Below are 22,641 nucleotides of genomic sequence, written 5' to 3' on the forward strand. Positions count from 1 at the left end.
TCCAACTGCCCGACCCTGGCCTCCCGCCTCTTGGTCGACCCCTTCGCGTACTCCTGACAGAAGAGACGGATGTGAGCCTTGCCCACATCCCACCATAGCCTCAAGGAGGGGAAGCCCCCCTGCTTCCTTCTCCAGCCGGCCCAGAACCGACCGAACGAATCCCGGAACCGCGCGTCCTCCAGCAGCAGGTTGTTAAAGTGCCAGTACGCGGACCGCCCCCCGGCGCGCGGCGGCACGAGCTCCGCCCACACCAGGTGGTGGTCCGTGCACGGCACCGGCCGCACGGAAGCCGTCGGAACGCAGGAGACGTACGCCCGGGAAATGTAGAGGCGGTCGATCCTGGACGCTCCTCCCCCAGACCTCACAAAGGTGAAGGCGCTGGAGTCGGGATGGAGATTACGCCAGACGTCCACCAAGTCGAGGGACCCGACCAGGTCCCTCAACTTCCCCACCGACGCCGGGCTCGGCTGGGTACCCGTGCGGTCCCTGGCCTCGAGGGTACAATTAAAATCCCCCCCGAGGACGACGCACTCGCCCACGTCGATGGAGCCCAAAAGAGTGGACACTTCTTCAAAGAAGCGCGCTTGCTGCGCACCGGCCCCGGGGGCGTACACGTTCACTAGATGGAACGGCACGCCCCCCAGGCGAACAGTGACCTGGAGCAAGCGGCCCGGCACGAGCTCCTTGACCCCCAAGATCTCCGGCTGAAAATGCGGGGCCAACAAGATAGCCACCCCACTGGAAACATTGGAGAGGTGACTCATGTTGACCCCTCCTTGCCACTCCAGGAGCCACGTGGCCTCGTCTCCCGGAACGGTGTGGGTTTCTTGCAGGAAGCACACCGCATACTTCCCGTCCCGAAGGACCGAAAAGTTATTAAATCTGCGGCTAGCCTCCCTGCTGCCGTTGACGTTGAGGCTGGCTATGGTTATCTTCATTTCAGAAGCACAACCAACCCCTACTTAAACCTAACGGGGGAAGGGAGGGCGGCCGCTAGCCGACCGCCACTCCCTTAGCAGCCCGGTGAGGAACGCCCGGAACCGACACAGCTCGGACGGGCTCACGCCCGCGTCCGCACCCATGGTCTTGTAGGCGACGCGGGCCGACCCGATGAGCAGCGCCAGCCCCGACCATCTGTCGAGGGCCTGCTGGGTCCTGCGGCGACCCTGGCTCGTGGCCACAAATTCCCGGAGCTCCCTGATGGGAATGAGAACGAGGGGGGTCCCGGCGAGGGGCGCGAGGTCATCCATCGCCTCGTCGGCGACGGACTCTAAGTCCACCTCCGCCCCCACCACCGAGTCCCCGTCCTCCTCCGGGGGGTCGCCACCGGCGGCCGAACCGTCCACCACGCAATGCGCATCGGGCGGCCCGGCCGCGACAGCCGGCCCCGCCTCCGCCCGGATCCCACCCCCAGGATCGGTAGCGGAGGATTCCCCCCCGGGCTCCTCTAGGGGGGCCGGGCCAGCAGGCGGCGGCGGTTCGGAGACCCCCTCCGCCCCAGGCGCCGGAACGACCGGAGAGGCCGGAGAGAACGGAGAATACAAAAACCGGACCTCCTCCAAGTCGCCCGGCGCCGGAGACACAGACCGAGGGCCCTCCTCTGCGACGCCACCGGCCTCCGACCCAGCAGACGGGGTGAATTTTTGACACACCTCGACGAGGTCGAGCAGCACCTGGGAAAAATCCGGGTCGCTCTGGGCGGGCTCGTCCTCAGACGACCCGCCCGACCCGGTCCCCTGGCCGCCCGACCCGTCGAGGGGCAATGCCACCAGTACTGGATGAATACCCGCCGCGGGTTGCTCCGCGACCCCCCCCACGGGCAGGGTCTCGTCCCCATCCCCGGGAGGCACGAGCTGGGCAGACGCTTCTGCCTCAGCCTCCTCAGGGACAGGCGACCCCTGCCGTTCGCCCGTAATGGTGTTAGCGGTGGGGTGGGGCGCAGCGCCCGCGGCGGGCGACGACTCCCCCTGACCGGAGGGACCTTCCTCCTCCCGGTCCTCCTCCTCATCCAGGGGGTCGCGCCTTCTTTTTAGCGCGGAGGGGTAAAGGGAGGCCTCCATTTCTTCAGGGGCCTCCCCTGCTCCTTCAGGAGGAGCGAGTTCTTTGGGTCCCCCGGGCCCGAGCCCGGCCGCGGGTTCTGGCATTACCGCCTCGGCGGTTGCGGCCACAGGCTCGGCCACGAGGGCCCCCCCCCCTCCGCACTCCGCGATTAGCGCGGCGACGCTCTCCGGCGTCAGGGGCTCCATGTTGTGGGGGACGCCCTCCGCGGGGGGACCCACCCCACGGTTTCGCGTCTTGTCCCGCGCCTTCTTTCGGACAGGACCTCCCTCCTCCCCCCCGCCGGAGGCCAGGATGGCATCGACCTCCGACGACGACCGCGCCCCGGTAGCGTTGGATCGAGCGGGGGCGCGGCTAGACCCGGAGAGAGGAGCGGCGGCGGCGCCAGCCTTGGCCACGGCAGATGACTTGGCGGCCTTGGAGGCGGGGCAGTTTTTGCGCACGTGCCCCACCTCCCTACAGGCGTGGCACCGCACGCCGTCCGTCGTCCAGAAGACGCGGTACGAGGTCCCCCCGTGGAGGACCGTGAAAGCCCCGTCCGTCTCCCCCTCCCGCGCCAGCTGGATGAAGGCCTGGCGCCGGAAGGAGAAGACATGGCGAAGGCTGCTCTCCCGGAGTCCGAGCGGGATCGGGGAAATCCCCGACCTCACCTCCCCGAGTTGGTGTAGGTGGGGGAGGAGGAGCTCACAGGTGATAAAGGGCGGGACGTTGGACAAAACTACCCTCTGCGCGGTGGCCTCCAGCGGGTCCACCGGCAGGAAAGTCCCGCCCACGGTGAGCCCCTGAGCGATGGCCAGGGCCACCGCCCGCTCGGACTCCAGGAAAAAGACAGCCTTCCCATACATTTTTGAGGCGGCGACTATGGCCGGAGGGCCGACAACCCCGGCCATAGCCTTTACGCACGCCTCAATAGTCATGTCGGGGTGGGTGTAGCTCTTCACCCCAAGTTTTTCCGTCAGCAATCGGAACGGCGACGGGGCAGCAGCGGAAGCGGGAGCGGCCGCAGCTTTGGCCACCACCGCCGCATAAGTTCTCGCCGGCCCCGTCGCCGCCGCAGATGTAGATGCCATCGTGGGGTGGATTTTTAAAAAAGAGCTACACACACCCCAAAAGTCACAGGCCTGAAGGTGTTAATGGCCTCGGTTATTGTGTTTTCCCAGAGCAGAGGGAGTGTAAATTAACTGGCCCGCCTCTCCCCTTGATGGTATTAATTGGGAGGGGGGCCCTTCCTTCCCTCTGCTCAATGGGTCAATTGGAAAATAAAAAAAAAGAGGTGCCTTTTGGAGAGGCAGAGTGAGGACAAGGAGAGAGAAAGAGGGGGATGGGAAGAAGGGGGGGCCGCAAAGGCAGGGTCCCCACTTAAAGGTGTTGGTCGGTGGGTGGGCGTCGGCTGGGTGTACTCCCCCGATGGAACAGCAAAGTCTTTTGAGGTGGTCTTCGGGCAGGGGGAGAAGATGTCTTCGCCTGGGCAGACTGGAGACAGCCCAGGTTCAGCCCACACCAGGTCTTTTTGATGAGGGAAGCAGCTTCTCCTGGGCAGCTCCAGCCGACCCAGGCCAGGCTTTCCGGCCCGTCTTCTTTTCTCCCCCCGCCTAGAATACAAAGTCTTTAGGGGAATGCACAAAAGACACCCACCTGCAGATGTTGAAGGATGCAGCTCCTCCCCTCCTTCCAAGTTGGAGCTGAGTGGTGTTCCTCTCCCCTCTCTCCCTCTCCTGGACTGGAGGCCAATTTGGGGAGGCAGTGATGGAAGGCCTCTCCAGTTGTAATGCTGGCCTCCTCTGTCCTCTCCTCCTCTCTCCCCAGGCACCTCGGTAGATGATGTTGAAGTTGTAGATGGTAGGTTGCTGGTAGTGGTGGCCTGGGGTCTCTCCTTCCCCTCCACTCCCAGGCCAAGGTGACCACCACTCTCCACACAGCAGCAGCAGCACAACCTGCTCCTCAGAGTGCAAGGTCTGGAATGGGGTCCTGTGAGGGTGCCAGTCAGTTCCTTCTGTAGCCTCTAGATGGCACCTTCACTTGTTTGTTTCCCATTGTTACTTGTTTCTCCTCTTGTGTTAAACCAATAAAACAAAAACATTAAACAAATACACCCAATCCAATAAACCCCGAAACAAAACTTAACCCCTTAAATTAAAGTCTGGTTGTTTAAACCAATTATGCACTCCAGTCCCCGCGGCGCCCACCGGTCACGAAAGAGCTCGAGCTCGCCGGCGGACACCGCGTGCTCCATCTCCAGGGCCACCCGGCCGCGAACGTGGCCGCGGAAGAGAGGGAGGCAATCCGGCCGGACGACCCCCTCGACCGCCCGCTGCCTGGACCAATTAATGGCTTTCTTGGCCAGGCCCAGGAGCAGGCCCACGAGGAGGTCCTCCGACCTGCCCGCTCCCCTCCGCACGGGGTGACCGTAGATCAGGAGCGTGGGACTGAAGTGCAACCAAAATTTGAGGAGCAGCCCCTTCAAAAAATGGAAGAGGGGCTGCAACCTCTCACACCCCGTGTAAACGTGAAAGACGGACTCCTCCAGACCGCAAAACAAACAGGCGGTCTGGGAGTCCGTAAACCTACTTAAAAATCTATTGCACGGAACTGCTCTGTGCAACACCCTCCAGGCCAAATCCCCGATAGAACAGGGGAGGACTCCCGCATAGAGAGCCCCCCATTGGGGACCTCCGCCTCCGTCCGGAGGTAAAACGGCACGCCACGGCGTGTCCGGACGGCAGGCGAAGATGGCAAAGTGGAAGGTGTGCAAGAGCAGCCCGTACAGGAAACCCCTCCGCGCAGAATGAAAAAGCACGGAGGGTATTTCCTCGAGACGGCTCAAGTTGTGAGGCGCCGATCCCCGAGGGGAGTCTCGGGGAAAGGCGCCGATAAGGAATTCCATCCGAACGGGAGTAAGCTCGGACGGGATCTCCCCACGTGCCCGAGCCGCCTCGACGCACCTCGTGGCGCCGGGGGGCAGCATCGCTTTCACCGCCCCGATGGCATTGACCGCGAGCCGGACGTCGTCCCACGACATGCGCCTCGCCAGCTCCTCTGGCGCCATCCAGCCCGCTCCTCCGCCATCGAGTAGGTCCCCGACTCTAGTCACCCCGGCAGGCACAGCCCTCCGTTCCGCCAGCCACCCGAACTCGCGGACGTGGAGGTGCGGATTCCTGAACAGCGGCTCCCGGAGGACAGCCGCCGCTCCTGACGGGGGAGAGCTCCGCCTGGAGGCGACGTGATTCCAAACCCATAGTAGTTCCTGGTAAAAGACAGGCAGCTCCCGCAGGCTCTCACGCCTGCCGCTCCCCTCCAAAAACAGGAGCTGCGTGTCGTAATTGAGGCCGTGCAGCTGGCGGAAAAAATACGTCGCCAGCGCACACCATCTTGGAGGATTCTCGACGTACAGGTATCTCTGCAGCGTCCGAAGACGGAAAGTCGCAATCTGGGTGCGGAGGCACACCAACGCCTGACCGCCCTCCCTAAGCGGGAGACTCAGAACCGCGGCAGCGACCCAGTGCATCCTGTTGTTCCAGAAGAAGTCGACGAGCCTCTTCTGTATCCTGGCGACAAACGCAGGGGGGGGGGTCAGAGTAACCAACCGGTACCACAACATGGCGGCCACCAGTTGGTTTATGACCAACGCCCGACCCCTGTAGGACAACACTCGGAGCAATCCTGTCCAGCGTCCTAAGCGAGCGGTGACTTTGGCCTCCAGCTCGTGCCAGTTCGCCGGCCAGGCGTCCTCGGCCGGGCTGAGGTAGACTCCCAAGTAGAGGAGGTGCGTAGTACTCCAGGCGAAGGGCCTGAACTCCTCCGGCAGAGAGTCCACCTGCCACTGACCCACCAGGAGTCCGGAACATTTCCCCCAGTTGATCCTGGCGGAGGATGCGTCCGAGTAAATCTGCTGGCATTCCCGCATCCTCCGCAAGTCAACGGGATCCGTGACCACGAGGAGCACGTCATCGGCGTAAGCCGAGAGGACCACCTCCACGCCCGGCCCTAGCAGAGCCAATCCCGCCAACCTCTTCCGCAAGAGGCGCAGGAAAGGCTCCACGCAAATGGCGTATAACTGGCCGGACATGGGGCATCCCTGACGCACCCCCCTCCCGAAGCGAAGGGGCGCCGTCAAGGACCCGTTAACTTTAATCAGACACTCCGCGGCAGCGTACAGAAGTCGGATCCGGGCGACGAAATGCGTCCCGAACCCGAAAGCGCGCAGAGTCCCGAAAAGATACTCGTGATCCACCCTGTCGAACGCCTTCTCCTGATCCAGGGAAAGGAAGGCGACCGACAGACCAGCCCTCTGGGAATGGTGGACCAGGTCCCGGACCAGATGGATATTATCGTGAATGGTCCGGCCCGGGACCGTGTAGGACTGGTCGGGATGGATCATGCGGGCCAGCACGGTGCCAAGGCGAACAGACATGGCCCTGGCAAAGATTTTATAATCCGTGCTGAGGAGGGAGACCGGGCGCCAGTTCTTAAGGAGGCGGAGATCACCCTTCTTAGGCAGCAGGACGATCACCGCCCTGCGCCACGAGAGGGGCATCTCCCCGGTCGCCAGACATTCCCCCAGGACCCGCACGTAGTCGCCCCCCAGGACGCCCCAGAACGCCCTGTGGAACTCCACGGTCAGCCCGTCCAGCCCCGGGGACTTCCCCCTGGAGAGCTGGCGGAGGGCGCCGGACAGCTCCTCCAAACTCAGAGGAGCGTCCAGTTTTTTCGGCGCCCTCCAGGCCGACCTTCGGCAGGTCCTCCCACAAAACTCCGCGCGCGTCCTCGCTGGACGGATCCGGAGAGAACAGAGCCCCGTAATAGGCGCGGGTCTCCGCGCGGATTCCCTCCGGATCCGAGACCGGAGATCCGTCGTCGGCCAGCAGCTCCAAAAGCTGCTTACGGACCCCCCGTCTTTTTTCCAGCGAGTAGAAGAAGGGGGAGCCGCGGTCCAGGTCCCGCAGGAACTGGATCCGCGACCTCACGTACGCGCCTCGGGACCCGACGAGCCGCAGGTCCTTCAGCGCGCCCTTCTTCTCTTCGTACGCCAGCCGCAGGGCCGGGTCCTCGGCGACTTGACCGAGACGGGACTCCAGGTCGAGCACCTCCTTCTCCAACTGCCCGACCCGGGCCTCCCGCCTCTTGGTCGACCCCTTCGCGTACTCCTGACAGAAGAGACGGACGTGAGCCTTGCCCACATCCCACCATAGCCTCAAGGAGGGGAAGCCCCCCTGCTTCCTTCTCCAGCCGGCCCAGAAAAGACCGAACGAATCCCGGAACCGCGCGTCCTCCAGCAGCAGGTTGTTAAAGTGCCAGTACGCGGACCGCCCCCCGGCGCGCGGCGGCACGAGCTCCGCCCACACCAGGTGGTGGTCCGTGCACGGCACCGGCCGCACGGAAGCCGTCGGAACGCAGGAGACGTACGCCCGGGAAATGTAGAGGCGGTCGATCCTGGACGCTCCTCCCCCAGACCTCACAAAAGTGAAGGCGCTGGAGTCGGGATGAAGATTACGCCAGACGTCCACCAAGTCGAGGGACCCGACCAGGTCCCTCAACTTCCCCACCGACGCCGGGCTCGGCTGGGTACCCGTGCGGTCCCTCGCCTCGAGGGTACAATTAAAATCCCCCCCGAGGACGACGCACTCGCCCGCGTCGACGGAGCCCAAAAGAGTGGACACTTCTTCAAAGAAGCGCGCTTGCTGCGCACCGGCCTGAGGGGCGTACACGTTCACTAGATGGAACGGCACGCCCCCCAGGCGAACAGTGACCTGGAGCAAGCGGCCCGGCACGAGCTCCTTGACCCCCAAGATCTCCGGCTGAAAATGCGGGGCCAACAAGATAGCCACCCCACTGGAAACACTGGAGAGGTGACTCATGTTGACCCCTCCTTGCCACTCCAGGAGCCACGTAGCCTCGTCTCCCGGAACGGTGTGGGTTTCTTGCAGGAAGCACACCGCATACTTCCCGTCCCGAAGGACCGAAAAGTTATTAAATCTGCGGCTAGCCTCCCTGCTGCCGTTGACGTTGAGGCTGGCTATGGTTATCTTCATTACAGAAGCACAACCAACCCCTACTTAAACCTAACGGGGGAAGGGAGGGCGGCCGCTAGTCGACCGCCACTCCCTTAGCAGCCCGGTGAGGAATGCTCGGAACCGACACAGCTCGGACGGGCTCACGCCCGCGTCCGCACCCATGGTCTTGTAGGCGACGCGGGCCGACCCGACGAGCAGCGCCAGCCCCGACCATCTGTCGAGGGCCTGCTGGGTCCTGCGGCGACCCTGGCTCGTGGCCACAAATTCCCGGAGCTCCCTGATGGGAATAAGAACGAGGGGGGGCCCGGCGAGGGGCGCGAGGTCATCCATCGCCTCGTCGGCGATGGACTCTAAGTCTTCCTCCGCCCCCACCACCGAGTCCCCGTCCTCCTCCGGGGGGTCGCCACCGGCGGCCGAACCGTCCGCCACGCAGTGCGCGTCGGGCGGCCCGGCCGCGACAGCCGGCCCCGCCTCCGCCCCGATCCCACCCCCAGGATCGGTAGCGGAGGATTCCCCCCCGGGCTCCTTTAGGGGGGCCGGGCCAGAAGGCGGCGGCGGCCCGGAGACCCCCTCCGCCCCAGGCACCGGAACGACCGGAGAGACCGGAGAACACGCGTACCCGATCGTCTCCAAGTCGCCCGGCGCCGGAGACACAGACGGAGGGTCCCCCTCCGCCACGCCACCGGCCTCCGACCCAGCAGACGGGGTAATTTTCCCGCATACCTCGACGAAGTCGAGCAGCACCTGGGAAAGGTCCGGGCCGCTCTGGGCGAGCTCATCGTCGGACGACTCGCCCGGCCCGGTCCCCTGGCCGCCCGACCCGTCGAGGGGTAACGCCACCGACAAAGGATCCGTCCCCGCCGCGGGTCGTCCCGCGACCCCCCCCACGGGCAGGGTCTCGTCCCCATCCCCGGGAGGCACGAGCCGGGCAGACGCTTCTGCCTCAGCTTCCCCAGGGACAGGCGACCCCTGCCGTTCGCCCGTAGTAGTGTTAGCGGTGGGGTGGGGCGCAGTGTCCGCGGCGGGCGACGACTCCCCCTGACCGGAGGGGCCTTCCACCTCCCTGTCCCCCCCCTCGTCCCGGGAGTCGCGCCTTCGCTTGAGCGCGGAGGGGTAAAGGGAGGCCTCCATGTCTTCAGGGGCCTCCCCTGCTCCTTCCAGAGGAGCGAGTTCTTTGGGTCCCCCGGACCCAAGCCCGGCCGCAGGTTCTGGCGGTCCCGCCTCGGCGGTCACGGCCACGGGCTCAGGCACGGGGTCCCCCCCCGCTCCGCACTCCACTATCAGCGCCGCGATGCTCTCGGGCGTCAGGGGGTCCATGTCAAAGGGTACGCCCTCCTCGGGGGGACCCACCCTACGGTGTTTGCTCTTCCCCAGCGCCTTTTTCCCGACCGGACGTCCCTCCTCCCCCCCGCCGGAGGCCTGGATGACGATGGCCTCCGACGACGACCGCGCCCCGTTAGCTTTTGTTTGGGAGGGAGCGCGGCTAGACCCGGAGGGAGGAGCGGCGGCGGCGCCAGCCTTGGCCGCGCCGGATGACTTGGCGGCCTTGGAGGCGGGGCAGTTTTTCCGCACGTGCCCCACCTCCCTACAGGCGTGGCACCGCACGCCGTCCGTGGTCCAAAAGACGCGGTACGGGGTCCCCCCGTGGAGGACCGTGAAAGCCCCGTCCGTCTCCCCCTCCCGCGCCAGCTGAACGAAGGCTTGGCGCCGGAAGGAGAAGACATGGCGAAGGCTGCCTTCCCGGAGCCCGAGCGGGATCGGGGAAATGCCCGACCTCACCTCCCCGAGTTGACGTAGGTGGGGGAGGAGGAGCTCACCGGTGATATAGGGCGGGACGTTTGACAAGACGACCCTCTGCGCGGTGGCCTCCAGCGGGTCCACCGGCAGGAAAGTCCCGCCCACGGTGAGCCCCTGGGCGATGGCCAGGGCCACCGCCCGCTCGGACTCCAGGAAGAAGACAGCCTTCCCGTACATTTTTGAGGCGGCCACTATGGCCGGAGGGCCGACAACCCCGGCCATAGCCTTGACGCACGCCTCAATAGTCATGTCGGGGTGGGTGTAGCTCTTCACCCCGAGCTTGATGGTCATCAAGCGGAACGGCGACGGGGCAGCAGCAGCAGCGGGAGCGGCCGAGGCTTTGGCCGCCGCCGCCGCATAAGTTCTCGCCGGCCCCGTCGCCGCCGCGGATGTAGATGCCATAGTGGGGTGGATCTTAAAAAAGAGCTACACACACCCCAAAAGTCACAGGCCTGAAGGTGTTAATGGCCTTGGAAAAAGGGTCCTGAGCAGAGGGAGTGTAAATGTACTGGGCCACCTCTCCCCTTGATGGAATAAATTGGGAGGGGGCCCTTCCTTCCCTCTGCTCAATTGGTAATAATAAATAATAATAAGAGGTGCCTTTTGAGAGGCAGAGAGAGGACAAGGAGAGAGAAAGAGGGGGATGGGAAGGAGGGGGGGGGCCGCAAAGGCAGGGTCCCCGCTTAAGGTGTTGGTCGGTGGGTGGGCGTCGGCTGGGTGCACTCCCCCGATGGAAAAAAACAAAGTCTATAACGATGGTCTTCGGGCAGGGGGAGAAGATGTCTTCGCCTGGGTAGACTGGAGACAGCCCAGGTTCAGCCCACACCAGGTCTTCTCAATGTAAGGGAAAAAGCTTCTCCTGGGCAGCTCCAGCCGACCCAGGCCAGGCTTTCCGGCCCGTCTTCTTTTCTCCCCCCGCCTAGAATACAAAGTCTTTAGGGGAATGCACAAAAGACACCCACCTGCAGATGTTGAAGGATGCAGCTCCTCCCCTCCTTCCAAGTTGGAGCTGAGTGGTGTTCCTCTCCCCTCTCTCCCTCTCCTGGACTGGAGGCCAATTTGGGGAGGCAGTGATGGAAGGCCTCTCCAGTTGTAATGCTGGCCTCCTCTGTCCTCTCCTCCTCTCTCCCCAGGCACCTCGGTAGATGATGTTGAAGTTGTAGATGGTAGGTTGCTGGTAGTGGTGGCCTGGGGTCTCTCCTTCCCCTCCACTCCCAGGCCAAGGTGACCACCACTCTCCACACAGCAGCAGCAGCACAACCTGCTCCTCAGAGTGCAAGGTCTGGAATGGGGTCCTGTGAGGGTGCCAGTCAGTTCCTTCTGTAGCCTCTAGATGGCACCTTCACTTGTTTGTTTCCCATTGTTACTTGTTTCTCCTCTTGTGTTAAACCAATAAAACAAAAACATTAAACAAATACACCCAATCCAATAAACCCCGAAACAAAACTTAACCCCTTAAATTAAAGTCTGGTTGTTTAAACCAATTATGCACTCCAGTCCCCGCGGCGCCCACCGGTCACGAAAGAGCTCGAGCTCGCCGGCGGACACCGCGTGCTCCATCTCCAGGGCCACCCGGCCGCGAACGTGGCCGCGGAAGAGAGGGAGGCAATCCGGCCGGACGACCCCCTCGACCGCCCGCTGCCTGGACCAATTAATGGCTTTCTTGGCCAGGCCCAGGAGCAGGCCCACGAGGAGGTCCTCCGACCTGCCCGCTCCCCTCCGCACGGGGTGACCGTAGATCAGGAGCGTGGGACTGAAGTGCAACCAAAATTTGAGGAGCAGCCCCTTCAAAAAATGGAAGAGGGGCTGCAACCTCTCACACCCCGTGTAAATGTGAAAGACGGACTCCTCCAGACCGCAAAACAAACAGGCGGTCTGGGAGTCCGTAAACCTACTTAAAAATCTATTGCACGGAACTGCTCTGTGCAACACCCTCCAGGCCAAATCCCCGATAGAACAGGGGAGGACTCCCGCATAGAGAGCCCCCCATTGGGGACCTCCGCCTCCGTCCGGAGGTAAAACGGCACGCCACGGCGTGTCCGGACGGCAGGCGAAGATGGCAAAGTGGAAGGTGTGCAAGAGCAGCCCGTACAGGAAACCCCTCCGCGCAGAATGAAAAAGCACGGAGGGTATTTCCTCGAGACGGCTCAAGTTGTGAGGCGCCGATCTCCGAGGGGAGTCTCGGGGAAAGGCGCCGATAAGGAATTCCATCCGAACGGGAGTAAGCTCGGACGGGATCTCCCCACGTGCCCGAGCCGCCTCGACGCACCTCGTGGCGCCGGGGGGCAGCATCGCTTTCACCGCCCCGATGGCATTGACCGCGAGCCGGACGTCGTCCCACGACATGCGCCTCGCCAGCTCCTCTGGCGCCATCCAGCCCGCTCCTCCGCCATCGAGTAGGTCCCCGACTCTAGTCACCCCGGCAGGCACAGCCCTCCGTTCCGCCAGCCACCCGAACTCGCGGACGTGGAGGTGCGGATTCCTGAACAGCGGCTCCCGGAGGACAGCCGCCGCTCCTGACGGGGGAGAGCTCCGCCTGGAGGCGACGTGATTCCAAACCCATAGTAGTTCCTGGTAAAAGACAGGCAGCTCCCGCAGGCTCTCACGCCTGCCGCTCCCCTCCAAAAACAGGAGCTGCGTGTCGTAATTGAGGCCGTGCAGCTGGCGGAAAAAATACGTCGCCAGCGCACACCATCTTGGAGGATTCTCGACGTACAGGTATCTCTGCAGCGTCCGAAGACGGAAAGTCGCAATCTGGGTGCGGAGGCACACCAACGCCTGACCGCCCTCCCTAAGCGGGAGACTCAGAACCGCGGCAGCGACCCAGTGCATCCTGTTGTTCCAGAAGAAGTCGACGAGCCTCTTCTGTATCCTGGCGACAAACGCAGGGGGGGGGGTCAGAGTAACCAACCGGTACCACAACATGGCGGCCACCAGTTGGTTTATGACCAACGCCCGACCCCTGTAGGACAACACTCGGAGCAATCCTGTCCAGCGTCCTAAGCGAGCGGTGACTTTGGCCTCCAGCTCGTGCCAGTTCGCCGGCCAGGCGTCCTCGGCCGGGCTGAGGTAGACTCCCAAGTAGAGGAGGTGCGTAGTACTCCAGGCGAAGGGCCTGAACTCCTCCGGCAGAGAGTCCACCTGCCACTGACCCACCAGGAGTCCGGAACATTTCCCCCAGTTGATCCTGGCGGAGGATGCGTCCGAGTAAATCTGCTGGCATTCCCGCATCCTCCGCAAGTCAACGGGATCCGTGACCACGAGGAGCACGTCATCGGCGTAAGCCGAGAGGACCACCTCCACGCCCGGCCCTTGCAGAGCCAATCCCGCCAACCTCTTCCGCAAGAGGCGCAGGAAAGGCTCCACGCAAATGGCGTATAACTGGCCAGACATGGGGCATCCCTGACGCACCCCCCTCCCGAAGCGAAGGGGCGCCGTCAAGGACCCGTTAACTTTAATCAGACACTCCGCGGCAGCGTACAGAAGTCGGATCCGGGCGACGAAATGCGTCCCGAACCCGAAAGCGCGCAGAGTCCCGAAAAGATACTCGTGATCCACCCTGTCGAACGCCTTCTCCTGATCCAGGGAAAGGAAGGCGACCGACAGACCAGCCCTCTGGGAATGGTGGACCAGGTCCCGGACCAGATGGATATTATCGTGAATGGTCCGGCCCGGGACCGTGTAGGACTGGTCGGGATGGATCATGCGGGCCAGCACGGCGCCAAGGCGAACAGACATGGCCCTGGCAAAGATTTTATAATCCGTGCTGAGGAGGGAGACCGGGCGCCAGTTCTTAAGGAGGCGGAGATCACCCCTCTTAGGCAGCAGGACGATCACCGCCCTGCGCCACGAGAGGGGCATCTCCCCGGTCGCCAAACATTCCCCCAGGACCCGCACGTAGTCGCCCCCCAGGACGCCCCAGAACGCCCTGTGGAACTCCACGGTCAGCCCGTCCAGCCCCGGGGACTTCCCCCTAGAGAGCTGGCGGAGGGCGCCGGACAGCTCCTCCAAACTCAGAGGAGCGTCCAATTTTTCGGCGCCCTCCAGGCCGACCTTCGGCAGGTCCTCCCACAAAACTCCACGCGCGTCCTCGCTGGACGGATCCGGAGAGAACAGAGCCCCGTAATAGGCGCGGGTCTCCACGCGGATTCCCTCCGGATCCGAGACCGGAGATCCGTCGTCGGCCAGCAGCTCCAAAAGCTGCTTACGGACCCCCCGTCTTTTTTCCAGCGAGTAGAAGAAGGGGGAGCCGCGGTCCAGGTCCCGCAGGAACCGGATCCGCGACCTCACGTACGCGCCTCGGGACCCGACGAGCTGCAGGTCCTTCAGCGCGCCCCTCTTCTCTTCGTACGCCAGCCGCAGGGCCGGGTCCTCGGCGACTTGACCGAGACGGGACTCCAGGTCGAGCACCTCCTTCTCCAACTGCCCGACCCTGGCCTCCCGCCTCTTGGTCGACCCCTTCGCGTACTCCTGACAGAAGAGACGGATGTGAGCCTTGCCCACATCCCACCATAGCCTCAAGGAGGGGAAGCCCCCCTGCTTCCTTCTCCAGCCGGCCCAGAACCGACCGAACGAATCCCGGAACCGCGCGTCCTCCAGCAGCAGGTTGTTAAAGTGCCAGTACGCGGACCGCCCCCCGGCGCGCGGCGGCACGAGCTCCGCCCACACCAGGTGGTGGTCCGTGCACGGCACCGGCCGCACGGAAGCCGTCGGAACGCAGGAGACGTACGCCCGGGAAATGTAGAGGCGGTCGATCCTGGACGCTCCTCCCCCAGACCTCACAAAGGTGAAGGCGCTGGAGTCGGGATGGAGATTACGCCAGACGTCCACCAAGTCGAGGGACCCGACCAGGTCCCTCAACTTCCCCACCGACGCCGGGCTCGGCCGGGTACCCGTGCGGTCCCTGGCCTCGAGGGTACAATTAAAATCCCCCCCGAGGACGACGCACTCGCCCGCGTCGATGGAGCCCAAAAGAGTGGACACTTCTTCAAAGAAGCGCGCTTGCTGCGCACCGGCCCCGGGGGCGTACACGTTCACTAGATGGAACGGCACGCCCCCCAGGCGAACAGTGACCTGGAGCAAGCGGCCCGGCACGAGCTCCTTGACCCCCAAGATCTCCGGCTGAAAATGCGGGGCCAACAAGATAGCCACCCCACTGGAAACACTGGAGAGGTGACTCATGTTGACCCCTCCTTGCCACTCCAGGAGCCACGTAGCCTCGTCTCCCGGAACGGTGTGGGTTTCTTGCAGGAAGCACACCGCATACTTCCCGTCCCGAAGGACCGAAAAGTTATTAAATCTGCGGCTAGCCTCCCTGCTGCCGTTGACGTTGAGGCTGGCTATGGTTATCTTCATTACAGAAGCACGACCAACCCCTACTTAAACCTAACGGGGGAAGGGAGGGCGGCCGCTAGTCGACCGCCACTCCCTTAGCAGCCCGGTGAGGAATGCTCGGAACCGACACAGCTCGGACGGGCTCACGCCCGCGTCCGCACCCATGGTCTTGTAGGCGACGCGGGCCGACCCGACGAGCAGCGCCAGCCCCGACCATCTGTCGAGGGCCTGCTGGGTCCTGCGGCGACCCTGGCTCGTGGCCACAAATTCCCGGAGCTCCCTGATGGGAATAAGAACGAGGGGGGGCCCGGCGAGGGGCGCGAGGTCATCCATCGCCTCGTCGGCGATGGACTCTAAGTCTTCCTCCGCCCCCACCACCGAGTCCCCGTCCTCCTCCGGGGGGTCGCCACCGGCGGCCGAACCGTCCGCCACGCAGTGCGCGTCGGGCGGCCCGGCCGCGACAGCCGGCCCCGCCTCCGCCCCGATCCCACCCCCAGGATCGGTAGCGGAGGATTCCCCCCCGGGCTCCTTTAGGGGGGCCGGGCCAGAAGGCGGCGGCGGCCCGGAGACCCCCTCCGCCCCAGGCACCGGAACGACCGGAGAGACCGGAGAACACGCGTACCCGATCGTCTCCAAGTCGCCCGGCGCCGGAGACACAGACGGAGGGTCCCCCTCCGCCACGCCACCGGCCTCCGACCCAGCAGACGGGGTAATTTTCCCGCATACCTCGACGAAGTCGAGCAGCACCTGGGAAAGGTCCGGGCCGCTCTGGGCGAGCTCATCGTCGGACGACTCGCCCGGCCCGGTCCCCTGGCCGCCCGACCCGTCGAGGGGTAACGCCACCGACAAAGGATCCGTCCCCGCCGCGGGTCGTCCCGCGACCCCCCCCACGGGCAGGGTCTCGTCCCCATCCCCGGGAGGCACGAGCCGGGCAGACGCTTCTGCCTCAGCTTCCCCAGGGACAGGCGACCCCTGCCGTTCGCCCGTAGTAGTGTTAGCGGTGGGGTGGGGCGCAGTGTCCGCGGCGGGCGACGACTCCCCCTGACCGGAGGGGCCTTCCACCTCCCTGTCCCCCCCCTCGTCCCGGGAGTCGCGCCTTCGCTTGAGCGCGGAGGGGTAAAGGGAGGCCTCCATGTCTTCAGGGGCCTCCCCTGCTCCTTCCAGAGGAGCGAGTTCTTTGGGTCCCCCGGACCCAAGCCCGGCCGCAGGTTCTGGCGGTCCCGCCTCGGCGGTCACGGCCACGGGCTCAGGCACGGGGTCCCCCCCCGCTCCGCACTCCACTATCAGCGCCGCGATGCTCTCGGGCGTCAGGGGGTCCATGTCAAAGGGTACGCCCTCCTCGGGGGGACCCACCCTACGGTGTTTGCTCTTCCCCAGCGCCTTTTTCCCGACCGGACGTCCCTCCTCCCCCCCGCCGGAGGCCTGGATGACGATGGCCTCCGACGACGACCGCGCCCCGTTAGCTTTTGTTTGGGAGGGAGCGCGGCTAGACCCGGAGGGAGGAGCGGCGGCGGCGCCAGCCTTGGCCGCGCCGGATGACTTGGCGGCCTTGGAGGCGGGGCAGTTTTTCCGCACGTGCCCCACCTCCCTACAGGCGTGGCACCGCACGCCGTCCGTGGTCCAAAAGACGCGGTACGGGGTCCCCCCGTGGAGGACCGTGAAAGCCCCGTCCGTCTCCCCCTCCCGCGCCAGCTGAACGAAGGCTTGGCGCCGGAAGGAGAAGACATGGCGAAGGCTGCCTTCCCGGAGCCCGAGCGGGATCGGGGAAATGCCCGACCTCACCTCCCCGAGTTGACGTAGGTGGGGGAGGAGGAGCTCACCGGTGATATAGGGCGGGACGTTTGACAAGACGACCCTCTGCGCGGTGGCCTCCAGCGGGTCCACCGGCAGGAAAGTCCCGCCCACGGTGAGCCCCTGGGCGATGGCCAGGGCCACCGCCCGCTCGGACTCCAGGAAGAAGACAGCCTTCCCGTACATTTTTGAGGCGGCCACTATGGCCGGAGGGCCGACAACCCCGGCCATAGCCTTGACGCACGCCTCAATAGTCATGTCGGGGTGGGTGTAGCTCTTCACCCCGAGCTTGATGGTCATCAAGCGGAACGGCGACGGGGCAGCAGCAGCAGCGGGAGCGGCCGAGGCTTTGGCCGCCGCCGCCGCATAAGTTCTCGCCGGCCCCGTCGCCGCCGCGGATGTAGATGCCATAGTGGGGTGGATCTTAAAAAAGAGCTACACACACCCCAAAAGTCACAGGCCTGAAGGTGTTAATGGCCTCGGAAAAAGGGTCCTGAGCAGAGGGAGTGTAAATGTACTGGGCCACCTCTCCCCTTGATGGAATAAATTGGGAGGGGGCCCTTCCTTCCCTCTGCTCAATTGGTAATAATAAATAATAATAAGAGGTGCCTTTTGAGAGGCAGAGAGAGGACAAGGAGAGAGAAAGAGGGGGATGGGAAGGAGGGGGGGGGCCGCAAAGGCAGGGTCCCCGCTTAAGGTGTTGGTCGGTGGGTGGGCGTCGGCTGGGTGCACTCCCCCGATGGAAAAAAACAAAGTCTATAACGATGGTCTTCGGGCAGGGGGAGAAGATGTCTTCGCCTGGGTAGACTGGAGACAGCCCAGGTTCAGCCCACACCAGGTCTTCTCAATGTAAGGGAAAAAGCTTCTCCTGGGCAGCTCCAGCCGACCCAGGCCAGGCTTTCCGGCCCGTCTTCTTTTCTCCCCCCGCCTAGAATACAAAGTCTTTAGGGGAATGCACAAAAGACACCCACCTGCAGATGTTGAAGGATGCAGCTCCTCCCCTCCTTCCAAGTTGGAGCTGAGTGGTGTTCCTCTCCCCTCTCTCCCTCTCCTGGACTGGAGGCCAATTTGGGGAGGCAGTGATGGAAGGCCTCTCCAGTTGTAATGCTGGCCTCCTCTGTCCTCTCCTCCTCTCTCCCCAGGCACCTCGGTAGATGATGTTGAAGTTGTAGATGGTAGGTTGCTGGTAGTGGTGGCCTGGGGTCTCTCCTTCCCCTCCACTCCCAGGCCAAGGTGACCACCACTCTCCACACAGCAGCAGCAGCACAACCTGCTCCTCAGAGTGCAAGGTCTGGAATGGGGTCCTGTGAGGGTGCCAGTCAGTTCCTTCTGTAGCCTCTAGATGGCACCTTCACTTGTTTGTTTCCCATTGTTACTTGTTTCTCCTCTTTATTACTTAACTGCCTTTCATCTGGTTTATTGGTTCCACCTGTTTTTGCTTGTATTTAAGTTCTGTGGTTTCTTCCCTCTGGGCTCAGTCCTGACAAGGGAGTTAGTCTTGACTAGGTGCTCAGTCTCGACAAGCCTATTGCCTATGTGGTAGCTTGCCTTGACAAGCCGGTTGCCTTAGTGGTTGCTTGTCTTGAGCTCCTATGTCTATAACTTTTTATCTGTGTTATGTTTTGCTTGTATTTAAGTTCTGTGGTTTTTCCCTTTGTTCTCGGTCTTGACAAGGTGCTGACAAGTTGCTCAGTCTTGAGAGGGTGCTCAGTTTGGACAAGCCTGTTGCCCTGTGGTAGCTTGACTTGAGCTCAGCCTTGACGAGCCGGTTGCCCTGGGGTAGCTTGTCTTGAGCTCTTATGTTTTGTAACTGTTTCCCTGTGTGATTCTAGTAAAGTACTGTTATTTAAGGCTGCATATCTGCTTCTCGCCTCGTCTGTCTGCACTTGGGTCCAGAACCAGCCTCGCCCAGACAGCACGGCCCCATGTCTACACGGCCCCTGCGACCTCAACCCTGACAGAGTCCATTATAAAAGATGTAATAGCAGAGCAGTTGGAAAACAGTGACAGAATCGGACAAAGCCAACATGGATTTACAAAAGGTAAATCGTGCTTCACTAATCTATAGGAATTTTTTGAGGATGTAACTGGTAGAATAGATAAGGGAGAACCAGTGGAGGTGGTGTATTTAGACTTTCAGAAAGCTTTCGATAAGGTCCCGCATAAGAGATTAGCGTGTAATTTAAAGCACATTGGATTGCGGGTAAGATACTAACTTGGATAGAGAACTGTTTGCCAGACAGGAAGCAAAGAGTTGGAATAAACGGGCCTTTTTCCGAGTGGCAGGCAGTGACTAGTGGGGTACCGCAGGGATCGGTGCTAGGACCCCAGCTATTCACAATATATATTAATGACCTAGACGAGGGAACTAGATGTAATATCTCCAAGTTTGCAGACAACACAAAGCTGGGTGGGCGTGTGTGCTGTGAGGAGGATGCCGAGAAACTCCATTATGATTTGGACAAGTTAGGTGATTGGGCAGATGCATGGCAGATGCAGTATAATGTGGATAAATGCAAGGTTATCCACTTTGGTGGCAAAAACAGGAAGACAGATAATTATCTGAACGCAATAGATTGTGAGAAGGGGAAGTGCATCGAGACCTGGGTGTCCTTGTGCACCAGTTGCTGAAGGTAAGCATACAAGTGCAGCAGGCGGTTAAGAAGGCAAATGGTATGTTGCCCTTCGTAGCGAGATGATTCGAGTGCAGGAGCAAGGATGTCTTGCTGCAGTTGTACAGGGCCTTGGTGAGACCACACCTTGAGTATTCTGTGCAGTTTTGGTCGCCTTCTGAGGAAGGATGTTCTTGCCATAGAGGGAGTGCAGCGAAGATTCACCAGACTGATATCTGAGATGGCAGGAATGACGTATGAGGAGAGATTGGGTTGACTGGGCTTATACTTGCTAGAGTTTTAGAAGAATGAGAGGGGATCTCATTGAAACTTTTAAAATTCTAACAGGACTAGACAGACTAGGTGCAGGAAGGATGTTCCCAATTGCGGGGGGAGTCCACAACCAGGGGTCACAGTCTAAAGATAAGGGGTAAGCCATTTAGGACTGAGATGAGGAGGAATTTCTTCACCCAGAGAGTGGTGAACCTGTGGAATTCTCTACCACAGAAGGCAGTTGAGGCCAACTTATTAAATATTTTCAAGGAGTTAGATATATTTCTTAAGGCTAAAGGGATATGGGGAGAAAGCAGGGACAGGGTACTGAATTTGGATGATCAGCCATGATCTCATTAAATGGCGGAGCAGACTCGAGGGGCTGAATGGCCTACTCCTGCTCCTATCTTCTATGTTTCTTGGTCCATGGAACACCATCACTTCCAAGTTCCCCTACAAGTCACATACCATTTGGACATGGACATATATCACCACTACTTCATTGTTGCTGGGTCAAAATCTTGGAACTTCTTTCCTAACAGAATTGTGGGTGTACGTTCACCTCACGGACAGCAGCGATTCAAGAAGTTGGCTCACCACCACCTTCTCAAGAGCAACTAGGGATAGGCAATAAATGCTGGCCTTGATAGTGACGCCCATATCCAAAGAATGAATAAATAAAACATTAAAATCTTCTCTTGCCTTATTAATTGATATGGAAGTTCATTTTTTAACTAAATGTAGTATAGTTACTCAATCTTACCACTTTGTACATTTTCATTAATTTTCTGCTCATTTTCTTATCTTAGTTCGCTGAGAAGCAATCTTACTGGATACTGAAGTCAGAGAACATAGTCAAACCATTCAAAGTCAGATTTATCAAATTAAAACAAAAACATACCTTGACTGTGTACTCAGATGGAGAAAGGGGATAGTCAATTCCATTGATTGTGAAGACCACATCAGGCATGTTGGACAGATTGTTGCAGTTGATTAAGTACTGTAAAAAGGGTGAAGTATTTAACAATGGTCGTCAGTAGAATGTTCAGAGAAGCATTGCAGGAAATACTTGTATAAATAATAAAATCAATGATGTAATCATTGGATGTACAGTTGGTCACGTTTAAAAGCAGCTGTGGCTACATTCCAACACAAGTGCCAAGATGGTCCCGCGAGGAACCTGCGTCATCGATCCCGGTGGATATTCCGAGGTTTGTGGGGAGGTTCCCTGCAACCTAAGAGTGTATGGAGGCCATCTACCTGCCCCCAGAGGCTGTAAAAATGGCCGTTAATTGCTGGGCTTGTGGAGGAGAAACTGATGGGGGAACCCCCCAGGATGAGGGTTAAAATGCCTCCACTGGCCCCATTCGTAAGGGGGTCAAATTAAAAAAAAATATTTTTACCCTTTCTTTGGGGGTGCAGGCTGCAACCCAGTTCCCTCGGTGGGACTCACATCCACCATTTAGCAGCCTGGTTTCACCAGGTGTCCCGGCATTGATGATCCGTTGGGCCTTTGAGAGGCTGGGCTTACCAGGCACACAGGAACTCTCAGGATTGAGAATCTCCAGCCCTCCTACATCAGTAGTCTTGTTTGGAGCTGGTGGAAGCTCCACCCTTCACAAGATGCCCGGGAAACCCTAACCCAAATCCGGGACCAGCCTAATTTGTAGCCCTACAGGCGCTCTTCCACCTGACTTAGTGGGAGTGCAGTGGAAGCCCCATAGACTCCTGGTTTAACAGGCCTTAAATTTAGTCATTTTGATGGGAGCTAAGCTTGATTCCTGAGATTCATTTGGATCTTGCAGCTAGCTAGGAAAGTCAGAAACAAGTGCTTGTAAGGGTGTTCTGTAATACAGAGCAATAACAGAAGAGAAATGACAATATACGCTACTGATTGATTCAGTTAGCTTTTTAATTTTTTAAGAACAAAACTCTTAAATAAAGCATCACTTTACAAATACTACAAAATGAAAAATATATAACTGCAACCTCCTTTCATTCATTGTGAAGTCTGATCTGTACCATAGAGGCTTACCTCGCCATAGTATCCTTCTGTCGCACCAATGTATTGCTGGATCTTGCTGATGGGCCCACGGGGACCAGTGAGCAGAGGAGTACCAGTGTCAACAATGGCCTGACAGCCCTCACTGCAGCCCACAACCTGCCCATTGATTGTCACTCTGAAAGAGGAAAAGGTGGTTACAGTTGATTGAATTCTTTCCCTCCCTAAACCTCTCCGCCTCTCTAACTCTCGCTCTCCTTCTTTAAGACGCTCCTTAAAGCCTACCTTTTTGACCAAGCTTTTGGGCATCTGCACGAATACCTCCTCATGTGGTTTGATGGCAAATTCCATTTGATAAAGCTCCTGTAAAGCACCTTGGGACACATTACTACATTGAAGGCGCTATATAAATGCAAGTTGTTGTTGTTAACCCTGAAACTAAGATATTTGTGAAAAACACAAGCAGAGCTGAACCAAAGAGGTGAATCTAAAGTTAAATATTCCAATATTGGGTCAGACATTTTCCAGGCATCCTATGGGCATGGGACGTTGGCCCCTGAGAATGGCCTGTTGTGACGCCTTTTACCTCCGTTAAAACAGGTGCAACGAGGTCCAATTTTTACTCTCGCATGTCTAATGAGCAGCTGGCCCTATTTGTCATTCATTAATTTTAATCAATCAGTTTTAATGGACAGTAAATCATGCAGGATGGATTCTTGGCACATGATTCTCCAAGTACTCCGAGGGTGTGCTCTCGGCGAGC

General features: G+C 60.4%; 1 protein-coding gene across 2 annotated transcripts in view; it reads right to left on the reverse strand.

Moving 5' to 3' along the window:
- Positions 1 to 22,641, reverse strand: part of LOC147081875 (pepsin A-like) — a 49,940-nt gene that overhangs the window by 13,166 nt on the left and 14,133 nt on the right. For both annotated transcript variants that reach the window (XM_085980634.1, XM_085980635.1), the window contains 2 exons: positions 21,912 to 22,056; positions 20,778 to 20,876 (listed from right to left, as the gene is read on the reverse strand). In XM_085980634.1, the coding sequence (XP_085836760.1) occupies positions 20,778 to 20,876; positions 21,912 to 22,056 (244 nt within the window). The remainder of the gene's footprint in view (positions 1 to 20,777; positions 20,877 to 21,911; positions 22,057 to 22,641) is intronic.

Source organism: Somniosus microcephalus, unplaced genomic scaffold (genome assembly GCF_052327205.1).
Source record: "Somniosus microcephalus isolate GS21.2 unplaced genomic scaffold, FLI_Smic_1.0 scaffold321, whole genome shotgun sequence".
In the NCBI taxonomy this organism is placed as follows: Eukaryota; Metazoa; Chordata; class Chondrichthyes; order Squaliformes; family Somniosidae; genus Somniosus; species Somniosus microcephalus.